Genomic DNA, 19478 nt, shown 5'->3' on the forward strand with positions numbered 1-19478 from the left:
TGATCGTCTGAGGGATCTGACTGGGCTATACCCAGTGAGCAGCTCAGAAAGATATTGGGATGCCATACCATTTAGAGCTTTGTAAACAAGAAGTCGTACTTTAAAGTCAATACTGTACTGGACTGGAAGCCAATGAAGATTTTTCAGTACAGGTGTTACTTTCTTGGTCCCAGTTAGCACTCTGGCAGCAGCATTCTGGATGAGCTGAAGCCTGTGTATTGACTTTTTGGGAAGTCCAGCATAGAGGTAATTACAGTAATCTAGTCTGCTGGAGATGAATGCATGGCCTAGTTGTTCAGAGTCAGACTGAGACATGAAGCATCTCAGTTTGGAAATGTTTTTAAATGGTAGAAGCCAGTCTTTGCTATAGCTGTTATGTGATGCTAGCAGTTGAGATTTGAATCAATTATAACACCCAGGTTTCTGACATGGTCGTTGGAGAACGTTTGGAGACATCCAGTGGCTAATGTCATCAATGCATCTGACCAGCTCATTCACAAGACTGAGGTTGTCAGAGGAAAGAGAAACATAAAGCTGAGTATCATCGGCAAAGGAATGGTGTGTGTGATGGTAACAAGAGTGAGCATGTATAGACTGAATAACAGTGGACCTAGAACTGACCCTTGTGGCACCCCACAATAAATGCTGAATTCTTTAAAAACAAAAAAAGAACTATAGGGACAGCTGCTTGGCACTCTGACTGTTTGCTGTTAATGTTTTCTTTATCACTCCTGCCCTGGTATTTACTTTTGCCTGCTTTTGACCTTTGCATTTTATCGACATTGGAGATAGCGTTGAACCATGAATGATACTCCATTATCTGGACTTATGGACTAAAAGAGTGAATTTCCCCTGAAACTGTGCTTGACTGAAAACATTAGGTTATACTTTTTCCGAGTAATGTTTTTACCCTTCACTCTAGTTTTAATGGTGTTGAGGGAAAAGGGGGAGTAACAGGCCTAATTGGAGGGTTTTGTAATCTTCAGAAAATTAGTCAGGTGTGATTGTTGATAGTGATGCAGGTAGGGTAGAGCTTGTTCTTTAACAGAGACTTTAATTTAGTTATAGTTTTATACAGCTGGGCTCTAAATGTGAAAACAACATTCTCCACTTCTTTCTTTTAATGCAAAGTCGAAACACATTTCAGCAATCATTCTCAACCACTGCTTGAGACATGGGACAGCAACACCTACTCACAATAGGCTCATTTGGACATGTTTGCAAACGTTATTGCAACATTTAATATGGCAGATGATTAGTAAAATCATATTGGACCTTCTTAATATCTTGGCATGGTCATGAAACTTCTTAATAATGCTTGGCTATGATTATGCACTGCAAAGGTTCACTTTTAAAAGTCATGGAGTTTACCAGTTGGAGCGTTGTTTGGTTTCAAAGATATTGTATTGTGACATGACACATCCCTCAGCCCCTTAATAATGGCCAACGGTTTTGTTCGTCGTTCCCTAGCCGTCTCATTGTCTTAACAAATTTATATTAATGTTTAACAGGAAAGGAAATTCACTTTTTATTTAATGGCGACACTTTGCTTTAGGACGTTACTCGCGGCGCATGCTAAAGGAAGTTTGTACCATCTCAGCTTCCGTACAGTTGTCACAGGATTTGTTTATAGCTGAAAGTCTGAGCACCGATTCATTAGGTCCAGAGTTCCTCCTTGAACAAAAATGTCCTGGTTTCTTCTGTTTTTTTCGTCGATATTGGTGGTTTGCAGGTCCAATGTGTGTCCGTGTGAGAGACCGGAGCTCTGTCAGCAGATCCGTGGGGAGAGAGACTTTGAGGTAGTTTACGTTAGTTTGTTTAAAAGTCGACCAACGGACACAACTAAGCTAACAGAGTATGTAAACCTCAACCAGCAAAATATCGTCAACACATTACGTATAATTTAGTATTGAAACATTTTGTTTATCATTTTATTGCTTCTGCGAAAATTAGTCAGAGCCCTTTGCCTTTTTTATTTACGGGAGCCCTTAGCGGACATGCATCCATACATTATATTTATTTCCGTTTTCCCGAGATCTCGAGAAAACGACCAGGAATAACTCGTTATCACGGGAAAACGAGGTACATAAAATGTATGGATACATGTCCGCTTAGGGCTTCCACATTTATGAATGAAAGGGAATGGATGAAAATAGTCTCTCCTGGGTGCAGATTTCTTTAATCACAATTATGTCATGAACCTCTTACATAATGTGCATGATTGTAGTAAAACTGAATCTTATGATGGAGGTCGGTAAAATGTGACAAATGTACAAGTGAGAATTAAACTGGCCTCTACACCTTTAAGACCTTACATAATCACAGCCTATATTATTGATAAATCAAACATGTAAACTCTGGTTTTTACTCCAGGGACTGCCTGGAAAAATTATAGCATTTCAAAAGGAAAGGCTATATGCACTGTACTTATGTAATGTAGTTTCTATTCTGAGTTACAAATTGAGACTGCTGTTCCTCTTTATTCGTGCAGTGTGCCTGTGTTTGTTTTATGGTCATGTGATATTTGAGAAGGTTCCCCTTTTGGGGCAGATTTGGCCTTTTGGACATCTGTTAGTGCACCACATTGCCTGAGACCTGACCTATCAAAGTGCAAATTGAAAGACAACGTTCATGCTCAATATTTTATTTGTTATTTCTATATATTTATATTTTTAAATTGCCCTGCTGTGGGACAAATAAAGGATTATCTTAAAAATACTACTAATAGACCATTCTAACAGGACACAAATGATTTATGCATCCGTTAGTGCACCACATTGCCTCACACCTAACATGTCAAAGTGCAAATTAAAAGACATCTTTGTTGCTGATTAATCATTCATGCTCAGTATGTTAAAAATGTTTTTATATAAATAAACTAATAGACAATTCTAACAGGACGCAAATGATTTATACCGATAAAACGCAGGCAATACCTAATAACATTAAAGCCATCCCTGGTATGGCTTACTGACATTATTAGTTACCTTTTAACCCCTTGTAAGCAGGGCTGCAGATGGAAAGGAAGGATACAGTCATAAACATAAAGAGACTGTATACAGTAACAAAGTCTCTGGACATGTTTTATCCATAAATAAGCCAATAAGAAATAAGTAGGACATTAGTGGATCATGAATGAGAACAGTGAATGCTACATTTATGTGTCTGTTTGCTCTGTTTTCTTTCAGGTGTTTGTGTTTGATGTTGGTGGAAAGACGTGGAAGTCCTACAACTGGAGCATGGTAACGACTGTGGCAACATTTGGGAAATATGACACTGAACTCATGTGTTACGCTCACTCTAAAGGAGCACGGGTTGTTCTCAAAGGTATAGTGAATTCACCTCTACACTGCGGTATAAGTTGATGTGTCGCCATTGTTCTCGTAATTATGTCCATCTTCCCTTGTTGGCGTGAAAAGGTGACGTTCATCTCCCGGACATTGTGGACCAAGACAACAGGACAGCATGGATAAGAGAGAAGGTCGAATTGTCCAAGAGTCAATTTATGGACGGGATCAACATTGACATCGAACAAGCCGTGGCGGACGGCTCGCCAGAGTACCATGCTTTGACAGCCCTGGTTAAAGAGACAACTGATATTTTCCACAGGGAGATCCCGGGTTCACAGGTAAAAACGTCTTTTTGACAAGGATCTCCTATGAAAAATATGCTTTATGTTTTTAAAAGAAATTAACTAGTCAATAAAATGATTTAATGAAGTGGTATTTGTCTTATCCTGACCTCCAGGTCTCGTTTGACGTAGCCTGGTCACCAAAATGTATCGATAAGCGCTGCTATGATTACATCACCATCGCTGAATCCTGCGACCTGCTCTTTGTCATGTCCTATGATGAACAGAGCCAGATCATGGGGGACTGTATAGCAATGGCAAATGCCCCACTCACTCAAACACTCAATGGTTTGTTGTCCAGTTGTTTGGTATATAATCAGAATAAATGTGCTTGTTAATAGTACTCAGAGAATATGAAATGTCTGTTTTCTTTCTTTAAAGCTTATGACCAATATTTGAGTATGAACATCGATCCAATGAAGCTGGTGATGGGAGTACCATGGTACGGCTATGACTACCCATGCCTCAACCTTTCCGAGGTAAGGTGGTGTTCAAAGTTACATAGTTAAAATATTGGTTGTTAAAATGTGTAGCAAAATTCTGGTCATAGTCTTTAATCTTAGCTGTGATAGCAATGTGGCTTTAAGAATTGCAGTACATCAACAAATGTTGAATGGACCGCCATGAATTATGGTACAAATATGGCGTCCAGAGGATGCACCCTTGTAACTGTGATGATTCTAACTTCACCAGTTTCACATATTTTGTAAAATATCTCAACATCTACTGGAATGATTGGTACAACATGTGGTATAGACGTTCATGTTTCTCTTCATGACTGTCTGATCCCCTGACTTTTACTCTAGCACCACCTTGCGGTTCAAGTGAGATATCTGCACAACCATTGCATGGGTTCAAATTTGCACCGATCATGTCCCCTCTCCTTGTTTTCACAAGTCTTGTTTATCCATTAGCTTTTGTTTAGCGCCATCTTCTGGTCTGAATTCATATTTTTCCACATTTTTATCCATAAACCAATACATCAGCCACATGTTAACATCTTTACTGTGGGAATATAAGCATCATGTATGTGATTATGGCTTGAAAATGACATATCGGCATCTGCAGATATGTATTTCCCTCCGATAAAACGCTTAAAAAAAAAGAATGAAAAGAAAATAAATATGGCATTTTGTACATAACCTAAGTTTAAGTACTTTTCTTATATTGCCCAGTGAATGTGCACATTTTAAAAAGGACTTTATTATGTTATCTCTGCATCTGCCAGTGGGCCACTACAATAAGAGTCAAAATCGGCAAAAATGGTCGGAAATGATCGGCATAGCGGATATGGGTTAAAAGTCCACGATCGTGCATCCTTATTATTTTCCCATTCTGAATATGTCATTCTGAAAAAAGGGTTACTCCTTAGTTAGTTATTTTCAGTCAGTTTGTTGTTTCACTATGTCAGGAGTTGTTCTGTGTGAAATGTAAACACAGATACCCCTTAATGTCTTTTTTACTACCAGGAGGGAATCTGTTCGATAGCCAAAGTTCCTTTCCGTGGAGCCCCCTGCAGCGATGCTGCTGGAAGACAGAAACCGTACGAGTGGCTCATGAAGCAGGTCAACATCTCGCTGTCAGGCAGACTCTGGGACGACAAGCAGAAGGCTCCTTACTTCAACTACAAGGTACATTCTCTATATGTTACAGTGTAAGTCCTATTCTGCCTTAATCTGCCTAAACATATACATACCTTTTTTTTACTGGCAGCAAAGTGGGCGCCTGTATCATTAATTGTCTTGCTGTTAAATTAAAGCCTGCCTGACTTCAACTCTTCTAGTCATTAGAATCAGTCAGGCTTTTAAGTGTAAGTCTATTCAGAGTGCTGGTGTCCACCCGAACTACCAGTCTCAATTCAAACAAAACAAATCGCCCCTTCCAAACAGCAATAAAACGTTCCCACTGAATGCATTTTCATTGGGGCTAAAATGTTCTTATTTTAACAATCATCTGCACATTTTTCCCTTTAGGACCAGAAAGGAGACATTCATCAGGTTTGGTACGATGACCCACAGAGTATTTGTCCCAAGGCAGACTCTGTGAGATCTAAAGGTTTGAGGGGCATTGGCATGTGGAACGGAAACATCTTGGACTACAGCGATGAGCCGGTCGCCAGACAACAGACCGCAGCGATGTGGAATGCACTCTTAGGATGCTAGCTGGGATACACTTAAGGCTGCTACAGAAATTTACATCACCCCTCCTGTTTGTCGCTAAGTCAGTATAACCCTTTGTTAGAGTAATGGGCTGCGACTTCCCTTGGAGTTTAGATGCAGACTTGCACTTCAGAGTTTATTGTGGCTTTTATTGCTCTTGTCTTTGAATGTATTTGAACATTCCTCTGTGCTAACTGAATAACTGTGATTCTCTGAAAAAGACAGGCAATCTTTTAATGTGAAAAACACAAACAGTATTTTTGATTAAAATTACTGAGCTTGCTGAAATCTTTGCACTTTATATTTTTCATAAATAAAACATCTCCTGATTAAATCTGCATTTCAGTTCCTTCTTTTAGTGACTACCTCACAGCACCTGTGGTATTTGGGAAGATCGTTCAACAATATCAACACTGAGAACAAATCAGACATTAAACAGCACATCAGGTTTAATAGAATTCAGCAAAAGCAAGCACAAAAAAGAACAAAACCCAGGTACAAAAAGTAAACAATGTGCAAGAACAACAGCATCAAATAAAATGTATAAAATCAACAAACAAAGCTCAAAAACATAAAGTCCTCTGACAGTTAAGACCAGACAGTCATGTCTGTATAAGGTGGATTAGATGAAGGTGCTCTGAGCTTGTAGCCTGTCCTGTGTGTTATTTCCAAAGCCCAAACAGGCTGTGTGAGCAGGATGAGAGGACTGGCTCTTCTTCTGGGCCAGCTCAGCCTTCAGGGCCCTCAGCTCTGAAGCAGCCTGTTTCCTCAACTACAAAGAAAGAAAGTTTAGCAATTTTGCTTCAATATCTCATATGACAAATGGCTTTTTAACTTCCTGCCAGGATTCATCCTGAGGTAGATCCAGAGGTGCTCTCGATGCCATCGGGCTCCAGCCACCCTCCATCATATATTCTGGTCATGCCCAAAGTTGGTACAATTTTGGTCGTCCATTTTTGGGACATTTTCTTATATTTGCCACAAGGAAATCAGCCCTAACCCTGTAAACTGCAATATTTGTCGGGGTATCTGTTGCCCAGTCAGATGTCATAGCCTTTACATCACTATTGGCTCTAGCCCTATTTTATTTTATTGGGAATCAGCTACTCCTCCTACACACAGGCGCTGGGTCGGGGATGTGATTGGGTACTTTGTCCGGGAATTCCCTGCTAGAGACACCGAAACATAGACTAAATTGAGTGATAATATCTGTATTGTGTGACAACTTGTTCACTTGTTTTTTTTTATTTAATTTTGTTTATTTTATCATTGTTGTCATTTAATTAATTTCCTTTTCTGTGGTCTTGTTGATTGTATGTTTTGGTATCTAAAAAGCAAATAAAAATATGTGAAATACTTTTTATCTTCCTTTGTTGAACAAAATCTCATTTTTAAACCATACACACACAGGACATGACTCAAAAATAAATATATGTATATCAAAAGGCTTAAAATAAAACAGGGTAAAAAAGAAAAAGAAAAAAAGGCCTTACAACTGGATCAAAAAAATCAGTTACCTTTATCTCTGTTACCAGCTTCATCTTAGCATCCTCGACCTTCCTCCTCAGGTTGTCAATCTCGTGGCTCTCTGTCATGATCTGAATGATGAGCTCATTCTGAAATTCAGGATCCTCAATTCTGTCATTTACCAGCTTTGGGGGTACGAAAAAAATGTGTATAGGCAAATCAAACTATCAAACAGTGTTTCTAATTTCTTTGACAATAATACAATGAAAGGTTAAGGAATCTTCTGTGACTGTATTTATCCGCGTTTTACTAACTGACACAACAGTCAATGCAGTTTAAAAATGTAAAGAATGTATGTGAATGTTACCTTTATAGAAGATCTGCCCTGCCGTCTTGGCTTCCCTCTGTTGTCTCTGGCCTGAAGCTGGTGTAAGAGTTTGTTGTAAAACGTCTCCAACTCTTGTCGTAAGTTTCTCAGATTTTCCTCCAGTGGTGCTGTCGCCTTTTTTGTTTCAAAATATTTCTTCTTCCAACTGTCACGGGCTTAACGTTTAGGGATAAGAATGAGCACCAGAAGAATTTAGTTGCTATTTAAAACTGCAGGAACTTTTTATGTATTTTTTATACACTAGATTATTCAAATTAACTTTTTACACCACTATTCTACAGTTTTGTCACAGCATATAAGGAACAATTATGGCTATTGTTGGGTTCAGAGTATGCTAGTATACTTATTAACTATAATGATTCCTATAAAATATTATCCTTATTCTTAACGGTATTTTTGCTCACCTTGGTTCCTGCGGTGTCTGTTTTGAGCCAACAAGTCTTTCCCCTTTCTTAACAACTCTTGCCTCGTCCACTCCAGCTGCTTTCTCTCCTCCCTCACCAGCTTGATCTCCTCGATCAGTTCCTCTCCTAACAGAATCAAACCGTGTCGGTTGGTTAATATACAAAAAGAGAAAAAGACTGACACTGAATCTCTGTGTGTGTGTGTGTGTGTGTGTGTGTGTGTGTGTGTGTGTGTGTGTGTGTGTGTGTGGTAAGTGATTTCATACTGTTTGTCTGAAAGCCGGGAGAGGCGGACGTTTTTGGAGTGACGTTGTCCAAGTCTAGAGCTGGAGGCGGAGAGGTGCAGCGGACAGGCCGAGACAACACTGCTGGACTTTCTGTCACCTTGAAACAAGCAAGAAATACAACATGAGTCTTCATCTGAATGGATTTTCATGGACTTCACTGTGTTCACTTAAAAGACCTCACACACACTCATACCCACCTGCTGGAATTTGGACTAATAATCACTACACCAAACAACTTCCTGGTGTACTTACTCCACTTGTTGGTTTATTCCTGATGGACTTCAGGGCATGTGCATCCTTTGATTTTCCGAGTCTGCAGACAGATACACTGTTAAAACAGTAGTGGTATTCAGTGAAGAGTACAAACATGTCACAGAGTAATGCTTCAGCACTGTACCCGTCTGTGAGGGAGAAGCCTGAATCTCTGTCCTCCAGAGACGGAGCTACTCCTGAATCTCTGGCTGCTCTGTTCGGTCCGTTGTGCTGTTTCCTCTTTCCGTCTTTCTCTGGGGACTCCTTCACCTGAGCTGGTTCAGCTTCACAGCGCTGTAAAGCTGTTGATATGTTAAGAGGTTAGTTCTGTAGGACTAAAAATGTGCTTAGATACTGGGGGGCAGATTTACAAACCTTTTCCACCAATGCTTAAACTGCCTGGTTAACTGCATCATCATTTCTAAAGTTACAATATACTTCTTTATTCACATTTTAAAACAAAGAAACTTTGTTACACATTATTTAACTCTGTGTTCTTCTTTAAAATAGTTTTAGGGAGGATGACATTTACGATGAACTATAATCCTTTTAAAAATGTACCGCCAGGATATCATCGGCAGTTAGTTTAAAGTTAAAGAAGGAAGAGATTTAGCAAAGACATGTGAGTATCAGGATGCAAATTGTACAACTGTAAGTACAACTAGCAAATAATGCCTCCTTTGTTATGTTTAAATTTTACCTTTATTCTGTGAGACAGGCTGTGCTGCCCTCTGACTCTGAATCTTCCTCGGGCAACAATCCCGCTCCGCCCACCCTAACTTGTTCGAGGAAAGACCCTCCTCTTCGTCTTCGTCTTCTGCCTCTGAAGAACTATAGCTCTCCTCTTCATTTTCTTCCTCCTCCTCCTCCTCCTCCTCCTCCTCTTCCAAGCCGGGGATGGGAGGTGACTGATGGGAACACTTGGGGATGAGGGGGAATTTAACAGGCTCCTTTGTTCCTGCTGCCAGACTACAGGTCTTAGGAGGGGGGTAATAGGTCTGCTGGTCTGGGGAGCTGCTGCTGCTGTCTGGGCTGAGAGACTGGGAGCAAACGCTGCTTTCGTTCTCCACAGCGGGCAGCAGGTAAAGCTCCGGCTGCGGGGCCTGTCGACAGGTAAAAACAGGAGATTAGTGGAGATTGATGACATCGATAGATCACCAGATTGTGCAGGGTTTTCTTAAACTTTTGGTTATTTTGAAAACCAGACATACCATTCTTTATTATACAAAAAGAAAAATCTAACAAAAAATGTGAGGATATGTTATCATTTCAAAAAGTATTTCATTAAACTATGCCAAACTTTAGAGGGGAAAAAAAGTGAAATACAAGTCTATAAAATAGATTCTACCTACATACGGAGGAGCGAATGTTTTCACTTTGAGATCCCTCTCCTGTTTGCTCTTGACCTGTAAAAGACAACAATGTGTTTGTTGTAAGAGGCACGGCAGTAAAAACTATGCTCACTTTCTCACACACGCTTTACACCCTTTAGTGTGGCAGCTTGAATAGCGAGCTTGTTAATCAAATTGTCTGCATTGTTTCTTTTTACTGTCTGCCCCGGTGAAACACAACCAGCTATAAAAAAAAACACACACTGTAAACAGCCAGCAGCTCTCACCAGTGCCAAACTGCGGCCCACACATTTCAGGAAGGAGAATCTTTCAATGCTCCTCTCTGCGCCAAGAAGAGCTCCCAGCTCGCTCCTCAGAGTTTTCAGGGTGATATCAGGATAAACCCTGACGTCACAGGGATGAAGGTTCATTTTTAGATGAAATGTAACACACAACACATGGTTATATTAAGGTATAACAGATGTTTTCACAATACTTTTGCAATATGGCACCAAAGAAGAATATATCACCTTTACTTTTACTGAAAATCTCTAATGTTAATCATGTCTTTTGATCATCTGTGTTCCTTATCAAAGCAATAATGTATTAATTCATAGCATAGCTTATAGCCTTTGCATTTGCACAACGACACAGTGTTTTAATACAAAATCCTTTGCTCATTTAAATTTGATGTCTTCAGATTCACCTGATGAAGCCGGCGGATATGAAGCTCTCAATGGCTTCAGCAGGGACTTTATTGAGCCTCACATTCCACTGGTCATCTGGCACATACAGCACATGGAGCTCCACAAACTAAACACAGAAAACTGATGACTAGACATTTTCTCTATTTCTCATAATCGTTTACTCTTACATTTTCAGATTCATGTACATACAGAGAATTAATTTCCTAATCATACCTTGCAGCTTGCCGGTCTTCTGGCCTCAGTGTATTTCACTGACTCGCAAGACTCCATTATTTGACCAGCTCCGCATGAGGAGAAGAGAAACAGCCTAATGGACTGAAGGTTTCCGTTAGGTTTATCTACAGTAAGCCTTATTTTTGCGCTGGAGGCGTGGACTTCCAAGTAACAATCCTCTGAAATCAAACACAGTCAGTCGTCCAGTGGAGTTTTCTTTTATGAGAGTGCCAGCAGTGGTTGCTCCGGTGCTGATGATGACAACTGCTGCAGAAGGACACAGTTTATCCAGAATATGCGGTCACCAAATCTAACTTTCCTGCAAGTTACATATGTGAGAAAGGTATAGTGCTGCGTTCTTATTGTAATTATGGGAATTTAGCCGACACTATTCTTGTTTAATTCGTGTATATGGTGAAATACCGCGGCGAAGTTAGTTTTGAGTTGCCTATACAGGCATTCATCCAGGAGCCAGCGAAGCTTTCTCAATTGGCTTCCCCCAGAATTGGTAGAGGGAGGACGCCGGTTAGCTGAGAGCCCAGAGCCCTCGCACTTAACAGACAGAACCTGACTTAGGGACCATCAATAAATTACCGTTAAATGGACACAAAACTGATGTTTATATAGCTTGATATATGTCCATGACTTGCCCATTTAAAATTTGGTTTGCCGACATTGGATTTTTTTTTTTTTTTTTGCTTTAAAAAAAATGTATATAAATATTTTTATGGAAAATGTTATGGGGTTTTTCAATAGCTTCCATGTCATGTGACCTAGTGTCCTCAAATCATTTACAGATATTAATATTCACTTGGACAAATAAGACACACCTCATTATATTGGAGTTCTTACCTAAACGCCATGTTTTGCGTTTATTTTATTTTATGGGCTATTTGACTAACTCTTGGACTCAAACTTACAATAACTTAATTAATTAATTCTAACCATAATCTTGATTTTATTGATGATGTATTTCCACCCTTATATGCTGCTTTGGCGTGCACACAAAGGTGTCGTAATTATAAAGGTTAACCATAGAGTTTAACAAAGCCCTGATGGTTTTTTTACGTGAGTTTCTGAGCAACCAGACAACAAAAACCATGTCGACAATCGACTTCAAAGCTGAAGAAAAAGCATAGACTGTATAAATAAAAAGTCGTCGTCGTTTTTTTTGTTTTTTTTTCCAAATAAAATAACCAAAACACAATGTCAAAACGTTGCATTTCCGTTCCGTTGATCTAAAATTAGTGTTTAATAAATTCTGATCATTTAAACTAAAATTCGGCTAGTATTTACTAAAATGTTTCGGTTTTTGTTGCTTTTTATGGTGCAATGTCTAGCTACAATAAGAGAGAAAGGGTACATGTATGAATTTTCAGGACATCTCCTGAACGCAGCAACTTCGAACACTCCTTAAAGCTAAACCGGAAACTCGGTGATGAGGAAGAAGTTGTTAGCTAGCTAGCTGCCAACAACGAATTCTTGATAAAAGTTTTGTCGTCCCTGAAAGAATTAACAATGTCAGGATCATCCAGCATCGTAGCGATGAAGAAAGTCGTCCAACAGTTACGCCTTGAGGCTGGCATAAACAGAGTTAAGGTAACGGTTAAGTTCGCTACGTTACTATTTTGGGCGTGTTTTGTTTAATTTGTTGATAGTTTCACTTGTTGCTCTAAAACCAATAGTATCACCCAACGGGCCCACTGCTAATTAAAATTACAGCTTTGATAGGTTCACAACATTGGCTAACTTCATTGGACTCGATTGTATCCACAGGTGTCCCAGGCCGCCGCAGACCTGCAGCAGTTTTGCCTTCAGCACGCCCAGCACGACCCTCTGCTCACCGGCATGTCGTCCAGCAACAACCCGTTCAGACCGCAGAAAGTCTGCTCGTTCCTATAGCAACCACCGACCCTCTGCCTTTGTGAGTAACACTGCAGACACCCTTAATACCCTTAGTTTACGTCCCTTTTCAATCACATCCATAGACTAAATGTCACATTATTTAATGTAGAGAAACTACAACATTTAACTGTAAGGAATCCCAAGTTGAGATGCAGCGATATATTAATATAGTTTCAGTTTTGGGTTCACTTTCAATCACTAAAACTCTTAATTTTCTCTCAAAACTACTTTAAGACCTTTTACCTGCCATATTGGACACTTATTTGATATATTCGCTAGCTTGGTAATGTTATACACAATGTGTGCATTACTTTTTACACATCCATATTTTTCCGCCTTACACGCTATCTAGAAACTTTGGGATCTAAACTTGTTTCAGCAATTGCAGGCTTCAATTACATTAACTTTTAAATGTGGATCTCTTTATGAATCATTCAGTTTAGAAGATTTAAAGACAAACAAACCGGTCAATTAATTATTATCAATATTTGGTCATTTCAAAACTATAAATTTCTCCACTTTGCTTCTTTGACAACACCTATGATGTAAAGCAGTAATTGCTGGATTTCCTGATTGACTGTCAATTAGCTGTTTTGTTTAATCTTCATTTTAATGTCGAATTTATTTCCTCTATAGTCATAGTGACTGTTTACTTGCAACAGTAGTAGAGAACGCAATAAAGTGCAGTACACCTTCAGACACTTGTTAGTAGAAGGACTTTTTTCCCTATTCAGTGTTTTATACTGTAAATGCAAGGGCTTTCACCAGTGGGCAACAGGCTCAATCAACTTGGTTAATTCATTTATTAATAGTGACTTAACAGAAACTAATTTAAATTATTTTTTCAAGATTTTTAGTAAACTCTCAAATGAATGAGTGACTACAAGCTATGCTGCATGTAATCCCTATTGCAGTTGATGTCTACTTTTGTTGTACTACATACATACATACACGTGTAAAGCAAATGTGTTCCAGCATCCCTGTTCATGTTCATTTTTGTTCTCCATAAAGCCCATTTTGTCCTCCAAGAGGACAGCAACTCTGAAATTAACTTGTTGACTTGTATAACACTTCAGTAACATGTGGTTAAACAGATGTTTTACTCCATCTAATGAACACACATTTCTGCAGGTTTTGACTTTGTGGTGCCTTGAGGAACTGGGATGCAGGACCTGCGCTGTGGACTGGAATCGTCTCAGGAGTGTTCAGGAATCTGGGAACAAGCAACTAACTTAAGAGTTTTTTATTTTATTTTTTCTGATTAAAAAAAGTGTCTCATACAGACACATTTCCTGGTGCTTATGAGGCACGATTAAATGTCTTAACTTACTTGCGTAGAACTAACCCATTTCAACATACACATGTGCCTTTTGAATTGTAATTTTTTCATGCATGATTTAAAATAAATGGTATTTCCAAATATAAAACTTGCAGGCGGGTGTTTTATTAAAATGAACACTTGCAGAAATCTGTTAAAGGCTGAATTTATAATTCCATAATTATACTTTAAAGTCCTGTCACATACAAAAGCCGCTGCACTTAAGACACAATCTGAACCATTTTCCCAGCCACTCTCCATACCCTTTGCACAGACCTGGCCTCATCAGCTCAGTATATGGAGATACAACAAATACAACTTTCTCACAAACTTGCAGAATTGTCAGGTTATTGGGGCTCATGTGTACAGCACCAAAAGCGGGTAAAAAGTCCTTAGGATGAGCTCCAAGCTCTTGTTCCACACTTGGAAAGCACTGAAGATGCAGCTTCATGGAAGTTTCAGGTGAGTGTGGATATACTGCAATGTGACCTGAAAATCCAATTGTGTTGGAAGGACAAGTTTTAACTGTTGCTGCTGGTTGTCCAAAAAGAAACCTGGATATCCACTGTAGTCCATTTGTGCAGAGCCACAAACAGCAGAAGCATCTTGAATGATATACACGGTTGTCCTTTTCTGATCGTGAAATAAGCTTTCAAAGCTGGAACTTCCTTCTGCAGGCGTCCATCTCATGGCGCTGGAAACAGAAAAGGTGTGTTTTTAGCTTTAGAGAAAAGGCTTGAGTGAAGTAATTTATAAATGGTTGAAAAGCCTGGCAGCAAGAAGTCTACCACATGAGTGCAAATTTAGGCAAACATTGATAAACTGTACAAATGGCATGACACAAAACAAATCCCCAATTACAATAGTGCTGACAAGGGCTGCGTTTTGACAACAACCGAACAATAAGATATGTATCCTGATACAGGGTTTATGCCTATATTATTTGTTAAAACATTATCATCTTTGCATGTAAACACCTTGAAAATTGATAGTGTTCACAAATAATTATACAATATTCAAGTGTATTTATATTTCTGTACACTTTTAGTGCCGATATAAACTAAATTAGTTCTACCATCACAGCTCTTCCGGCATCTCAAAGAGAAGCTTAATGTCTGAGAGACTCACCTTCAGGACCCACTCATACTCCCCAAACTTTGAGTCGAAGGTGCCTTTCTGTAGAGAGCGGAGTTTCAGGGTGAAACGCGGCCCCAGCTCCTGAATCCCAACTTTCTTCTCATTCTTGAAGATGTACCTTAAGAGATCCAAAAAAATGGTTTATTTGGCTTTATAAATTACATTTTCTTAATCAGCTTCTGAAAAAGGAGGGTTTATTACATGGCATCACATACAGATCTAGTCCGATTTCACGTTTAAAATACTCACCTGTGGAATCTGAAAAAGATAAAGTCTCTCTGGTTGTGGAAAGTGGCGACCTGTCGACCAACGAACTGAGGGTCTTGTGGAAAGAGAGCAGCGAACAGACGGCCGATGCTGTGGCCCAGACGCGTAGAGAAGTTGTTGAGGATCACCTCTGGGGAGTGTTCAGTTGGATCTTTGCCTCGTCTCTGCAGAGAGAAAATCCTACAATTATGACAAGAACACAACGCTTGTTGGACAGCTGCTTCATGGATAACACTATGATACTCGGTTGTTATGCGTTGTTCAAGAGCCAGATGACTTGAAAAGTTCTGTCCAAAAAGCATCAAGCCTTGGCACAGCTCATCATCAAGACATCACTGAAGTTATGACCAAAGCAAAGTAGCAAGTTCTACTATGAAGACAGGAATGCATACAGCTGCTCTTTGCCAATCTAGGCTTAAAAAATGATGTGGATTTTCCTCTTCTAAACTCAGTTTTAGAAAGTTGCTTTATAAACCCATTTTAAGTCATTGCATATTTCCTATTAAAATACATGAGACATGAGGGACATTAAGAGTTTCAATTTACCAACTTACCCTCATCTCCTTACGTAATCGAACGCTGCTGACCTTGAAGTGTGCGGTTGGCCCGTCAGGTAGATGACAGAGAACCAAACCATCTTTAAGTCATGGTTAAGGGAACGGACATTTAAATGATATAGTACCTGAAACTTTCATTATTGCTAAGCTATATTATATATTCAATATTCAAGGCTCAGTCAGCCTTTAAGGATACTGGGCACTTTGCGATCCTCATTGATGACCATGAGGTAGGTGAAGTTCCTGGCGACGCACTGAGGGATGACCCTCTTCAGGGCCAAACCTCTTCTGTAGTATACGTGGGCGTTTGGGATCACTGTGGCCAGCTGCTCGCAAAACCTCACCGTCCTCTATAAGACAAACATCAGAGAACAAACAATGTGTTAAACAGAAAGTGTTGGAAAATAATGAATGAGAAACTGTTTCCCATGAGCCCACGGCAGACCCTAATAACCACCTCAGGACAAATCAGACAGTGTCTTTGACCTAAACCGGTTAAATCACAAAAGGGGGCCTAAAGTCTAATTCTGAATGTATAATTTCTATACATCAGATAGAAATGAAATGAGAATGAGAAAAATGAGGAAAAAGAAATAAACATTAAACATATTATTCCAAACAGCAGTCTCTGACCCCTCTTGGCCTGTCTGATGTGGTGATGAGCACTTTGGGGTTTGTGAGCCCGTTGAAGTAGGCAGAAAACTCATCAGTTCCCTCGTCAAATGCAACCTGTAAAAGAAGACAGGAAAACGCTCAAATTAATGCGAAATGTAAAAAATATAACCTGTGATGGTGTGAAGGTTAGCCAGACTGGGTCAGTACCTCCTCATCCTCTGGGTCAACCGTTGTCTCGTCGTACACCCTCTGGTTTTCTATCGTCTTTGGGACCTCTTTTGGCGGTGCCTACATCAGGGACAGAACAAATGAAAGAATGTCAAGTCATTATAATGTTGTAGGTTTAATGGTGAAATTCCCTTAGGAGAAAACATGAAAAAACACAGGGGAAAAAAAACTTACCTTGTCACCTAAAGCCTCCCTTTCTTTCTTCTTCTTCTTCTTCAGCTGCATCTTTTGCTAAAAGGAGACAAAAAATAAAATATTAACAATGAATTTCCAGGAAGAGTGTGCTTATAACTTATATTTACTGGATGTAATAATTTCATTCTAATGAATATTTTGTAAGAAAATAAGATGGATAGGCAGTGAAGTAAAACTACCAAACATTTTTTGGTTGCTTGTTTTAATGTACTCAGATTTGAGTGCTGGCTCTTTGCTACATTATTACAAATTCAATATTGTTGGGTTTGAGACTGTTTTCAGAAAATGTGTGGCTCTGAAGGAAATGACAGCTAGTTATTTAAAACATATGTTCTATGATGTTTTATGCGCTATTAGATAATTTAAAAACTTAATTGAGAGATAATAAAAAACTAACTTGTTCCAGAGCTTCAATTTTACATGTTGATCATAATAATTGAAAATCATAACCTATAGCTTTTACATGTACATGATATTGAGTAAGAAGTGCAATATTTACCTCTGACATGCACAGCAGTACATTAGGGCTGCAAAGAATTATTTTCAGACTTGACTTTGGCATATATGCTTAAGTGCAATATAAAGGGATTGTGCAATAAGTGAAATGCCCTGCATGTGTCTTTAGTGTTATATTTCATACATTTTTAACTGCTTTAATCTATAGTCTAACTGTTTTTTATAAGCTCTCTTCTTATCTTTTCACTGGGAAAGGTTGCATTCAAATTAGTTGTACATGTACAATGAAAAGACAGAATATTCTATTAATCTGTTGATTATTTTCTCGACGGTGGTTACATAAGAGAGCATAATCCTCTAGTGCTTTAATAATTATACTACGTTTCCACCACTGATGAAGAAGACGAAATATTACAAACATGCACCACTGCTCTCAGGCCTAAACACTTTAATCTGAAAGTCTGCATGCTTATTGGCAGGGCTGTTTTTTATACTTCATTTGTTCAAGTTCGGTGTACCTATAAACTGGCAACTAAGTGTATTTTATTACCTCATAACAGCTCTACCCAGTATATTTGACTGCCTTTACCTTTCTTTTCTCCTGCTTGAATTTCATAAACATGAGGTGTCGTCGCTGTTTATTCTTGATTTCGGACACACTGAAGGTGGGGGGAAAGGCAGATTCTGCTGCCTCGCTCTTCTCCATCTTCACGTCCTCCTCCATCTTTTCCACTCCACTGCTTTCTCCATTCCCCTCCTGACTCACGCTCGTCTTCTTTGGCTTCTTATTCTTCTTTTTCTTACCCTTTTTATCGGGACTAACGGGAACCTCCGTGATATCCATCTTGTGTCAGTGGTCTGTTTTGGGCAGATTTTTTCACGTGTGGAGCTGGCTCGTGTGTTCACGTCCGGCGACAGGAAGTGACGTGGTAGTGGTCTTTAATTAAACTATGGCGTCGACTAGTGGTGAGGAGTGTATAAACATTTGTTATTTTTAGCTGAATTTAATGGTTGCATACAGTAGTTCTCTAAACCTAAATTCACAGAGCAATATTTATCACAACAATATATTGTAAATATAAAATATTTCACTTCAGGTTAAAGGCAGAGCTGGATTAACCTCCAAGGTATCCCAAGGCAAGATTGCTGCTGCAAATTTTACCTCACAGTGTCTAACTTTTTAAAAGTATTAAATATGTGGCCATCTGTAAGGCAGGATGGGCTTACCAAAGAAACCTATTTGTTGAATTATGGGAATTGTATGGGAATTTTTTAGCTTGACACATGTTAGGGAAGAAAATTCAAGTGTTCTCGGCCCCTTTACTTTGATGCTTTGATTTTGAATATTAATTTCCTCTTGTCCTTTGGCCCTGTCAAAGAGCCCTGACAAGTTTTAGATTAAAAAAAAGGAACAACAATGGCGGCAACGTGGGGGATGAAGAAGAAATTGCCACAGATTTTGAATTTGACAAAAACTCATTTCTTTTAATATGGCAAGGTTGAAGTGTGCTATAAAGTTTAAACTATCAGTTACACAGTTAATATAAGCCCTGTATTCAAATTGTAACTAAAGAGGACTACTGCCACCGGTGGAGGAAAACTGTGCACCTGATAACGGAGTTTGAACTGAGGCAGAGTAATTCAACAATACTGTGAAGCGGCAGAGAGATCATTTTCTGCGGACCTTCAGTGCCAGGACTTTGATGTAAGTTTTAAAATATTATTTGTATTATTTATTATTTTCTCCTTACTTAGTTTGTTTATTCTTTTCCATGAATTTAATTTCCTGAATTCTTCAGCGTAATTTGAGGGTTTAGATTGACTTGTGTTTTAAGTACCTGTTGAAAGAAACAGACTACTGAACTGATCTTCCTCTCTATTTTCTGAAAGTGACTTTCCATGTGTCACATATTCTTACTATCATACATGAGGAACATTGGGTCTGCCCTTTATGGACATAA

The 19478-nt window shown here is 39.0% G+C and overlaps 4 protein-coding genes across 4 annotated transcripts; 2 read left to right on the forward strand and 2 right to left on the reverse strand.

Moving 5' to 3' along the window:
- The first annotated feature begins 1673 nt into the window (after positions 1-1673).
- ctbs (chitobiase, di-N-acetyl-) lies at positions 1674-6118 on the forward strand. The gene is made up of 7 exons (XM_069680326.1): positions 1674-1799; positions 3189-3327; positions 3420-3628; positions 3748-3919; positions 4013-4110; positions 5101-5262; positions 5605-6118. Exons 1-7 carry the CDS (start codon positions 1686-1688, stop codon positions 5791-5793), a joined length of 1083 nt encoding a protein of 360 aa, XP_069536427.1. The 5' UTR covers positions 1674-1685; the 3' UTR covers positions 5794-6118.
- A 251-nt stretch (positions 6119-6369) lies between these two features.
- On the reverse strand, positions 6370-10905 carry spata1 (spermatogenesis associated 1). Its single transcript, XM_069680034.1, has 12 exons — positions 10840-10905; positions 10626-10732; positions 10207-10324; positions 9941-9994; positions 9289-9691; positions 8734-8890; positions 8589-8649; positions 8316-8433; positions 8050-8175; positions 7625-7800; positions 7308-7406; positions 6370-6562 (listed from the first exon to the last, which is right to left on the reverse strand). Exons 1-12 carry the CDS (start codon positions 10894-10896, stop codon positions 6413-6415), a joined length of 1626 nt encoding a protein of 541 aa, XP_069536135.1. The 5' UTR covers positions 10897-10905; the 3' UTR covers positions 6370-6412.
- A 1364-nt stretch (positions 10906-12269) lies between these two features.
- Positions 12270-14175, forward strand: LOC138607432 (guanine nucleotide-binding protein G(I)/G(S)/G(O) subunit gamma-5). The gene is made up of 3 exons (XM_069680035.1): positions 12270-12438; positions 12616-12763; positions 13876-14175. The coding sequence occupies exons 1-2, from the start codon at positions 12358-12360 to the stop codon at positions 12739-12741; spliced, it is 207 nt and encodes a 68-aa protein (XP_069536136.1). The 5' UTR covers positions 12270-12357; the 3' UTR covers positions 12742-12763; positions 13876-14175.
- On the reverse strand, positions 13613-18423 carry rpf1 (ribosome production factor 1 homolog). The gene is made up of 9 exons (XM_069680033.1): positions 18107-18423; positions 17041-17097; positions 16846-16926; positions 16657-16752; positions 16220-16373; positions 16021-16103; positions 15449-15630; positions 15191-15317; positions 13613-14756 (listed from the first exon to the last, which is right to left on the reverse strand). The coding sequence occupies exons 1-9, from the start codon at positions 18359-18361 to the stop codon at positions 14715-14717; spliced, it is 1077 nt and encodes a 358-aa protein (XP_069536134.1). The 5' UTR covers positions 18362-18423; the 3' UTR covers positions 13613-14714.
- Between the last annotated feature and the right edge of the window lie 1055 nt (positions 18424-19478).

This window comes from Semicossyphus pulcher, unplaced genomic scaffold (assembly GCF_022749685.1).
Source record: "Semicossyphus pulcher isolate SPU_LCO1_2020_fin unplaced genomic scaffold, fSemPul1.0.p SCAF_4, whole genome shotgun sequence".
In the NCBI taxonomy this organism is placed as follows: domain Eukaryota; kingdom Metazoa; phylum Chordata; class Actinopteri; order Labriformes; family Labridae; genus Semicossyphus; species Semicossyphus pulcher.

Coding starts and splice junctions, on each gene's coding strand:
- spata1 (XM_069680034.1), bottom strand. CDS start 10,896: ATGGAGTCTTGCGAGTCAGTGAAATACACTGAGGCCAGAAGACCGGCA. Junction 9,692..9,940: donor AAACATTCGCTCCTCCGTAT/GTAGGTAGAATC, acceptor ACCTGTCGACAG/GCCCCGCAGCCGGAGCTTTA. Junction 8,434..8,588: donor GGAATAAACCAACAAGTGGA/GTAAGTACACCA, acceptor GCTTGTTTCAAG/GTGACAGAAAGTCCAGCAGT.
- LOC138607432 (XM_069680035.1), top strand. CDS start 12,358: ATGTCAGGATCATCCAGCATCGTAGCGATGAAGAAAGTCGTCCAACAG. Junction 12,439..12,615: donor CTGGCATAAACAGAGTTAAG/GTAACGGTTAAG, acceptor TTGTATCCACAG/GTGTCCCAGGCCGCCGCAGA.
- rpf1 (XM_069680033.1), bottom strand. CDS start 18,361: ATGGATATCACGGAGGTTCCCGTTAGTCCCGATAAAAAGGGTAAGAAA. Junction 15,318..15,448: donor ATCTTTTTCAGATTCCACAG/GTGAGTATTTTA, acceptor GGATCTCTTAAG/GTACATCTTCAAGAATGAGA. Junction 14,757..15,190: donor AGTATGAGTGGGTCCTGAAG/GTGAGTCTCTCA, acceptor TTCTGTTTCCAG/CGCCATGAGATGGACGCCTG.
- ctbs (XM_069680326.1), top strand. CDS start 1,686: ATGTCCTGGTTTCTTCTGTTTTTTTCGTCGATATTGGTGGTTTGCAGG. Junction 3,328..3,419: donor AGCACGGGTTGTTCTCAAAG/GTATAGTGAATT, acceptor TGGCGTGAAAAG/GTGACGTTCATCTCCCGGAC. Junction 4,111..5,100: donor CATGCCTCAACCTTTCCGAG/GTAAGGTGGTGT, acceptor TTTTACTACCAG/GAGGGAATCTGTTCGATAGC.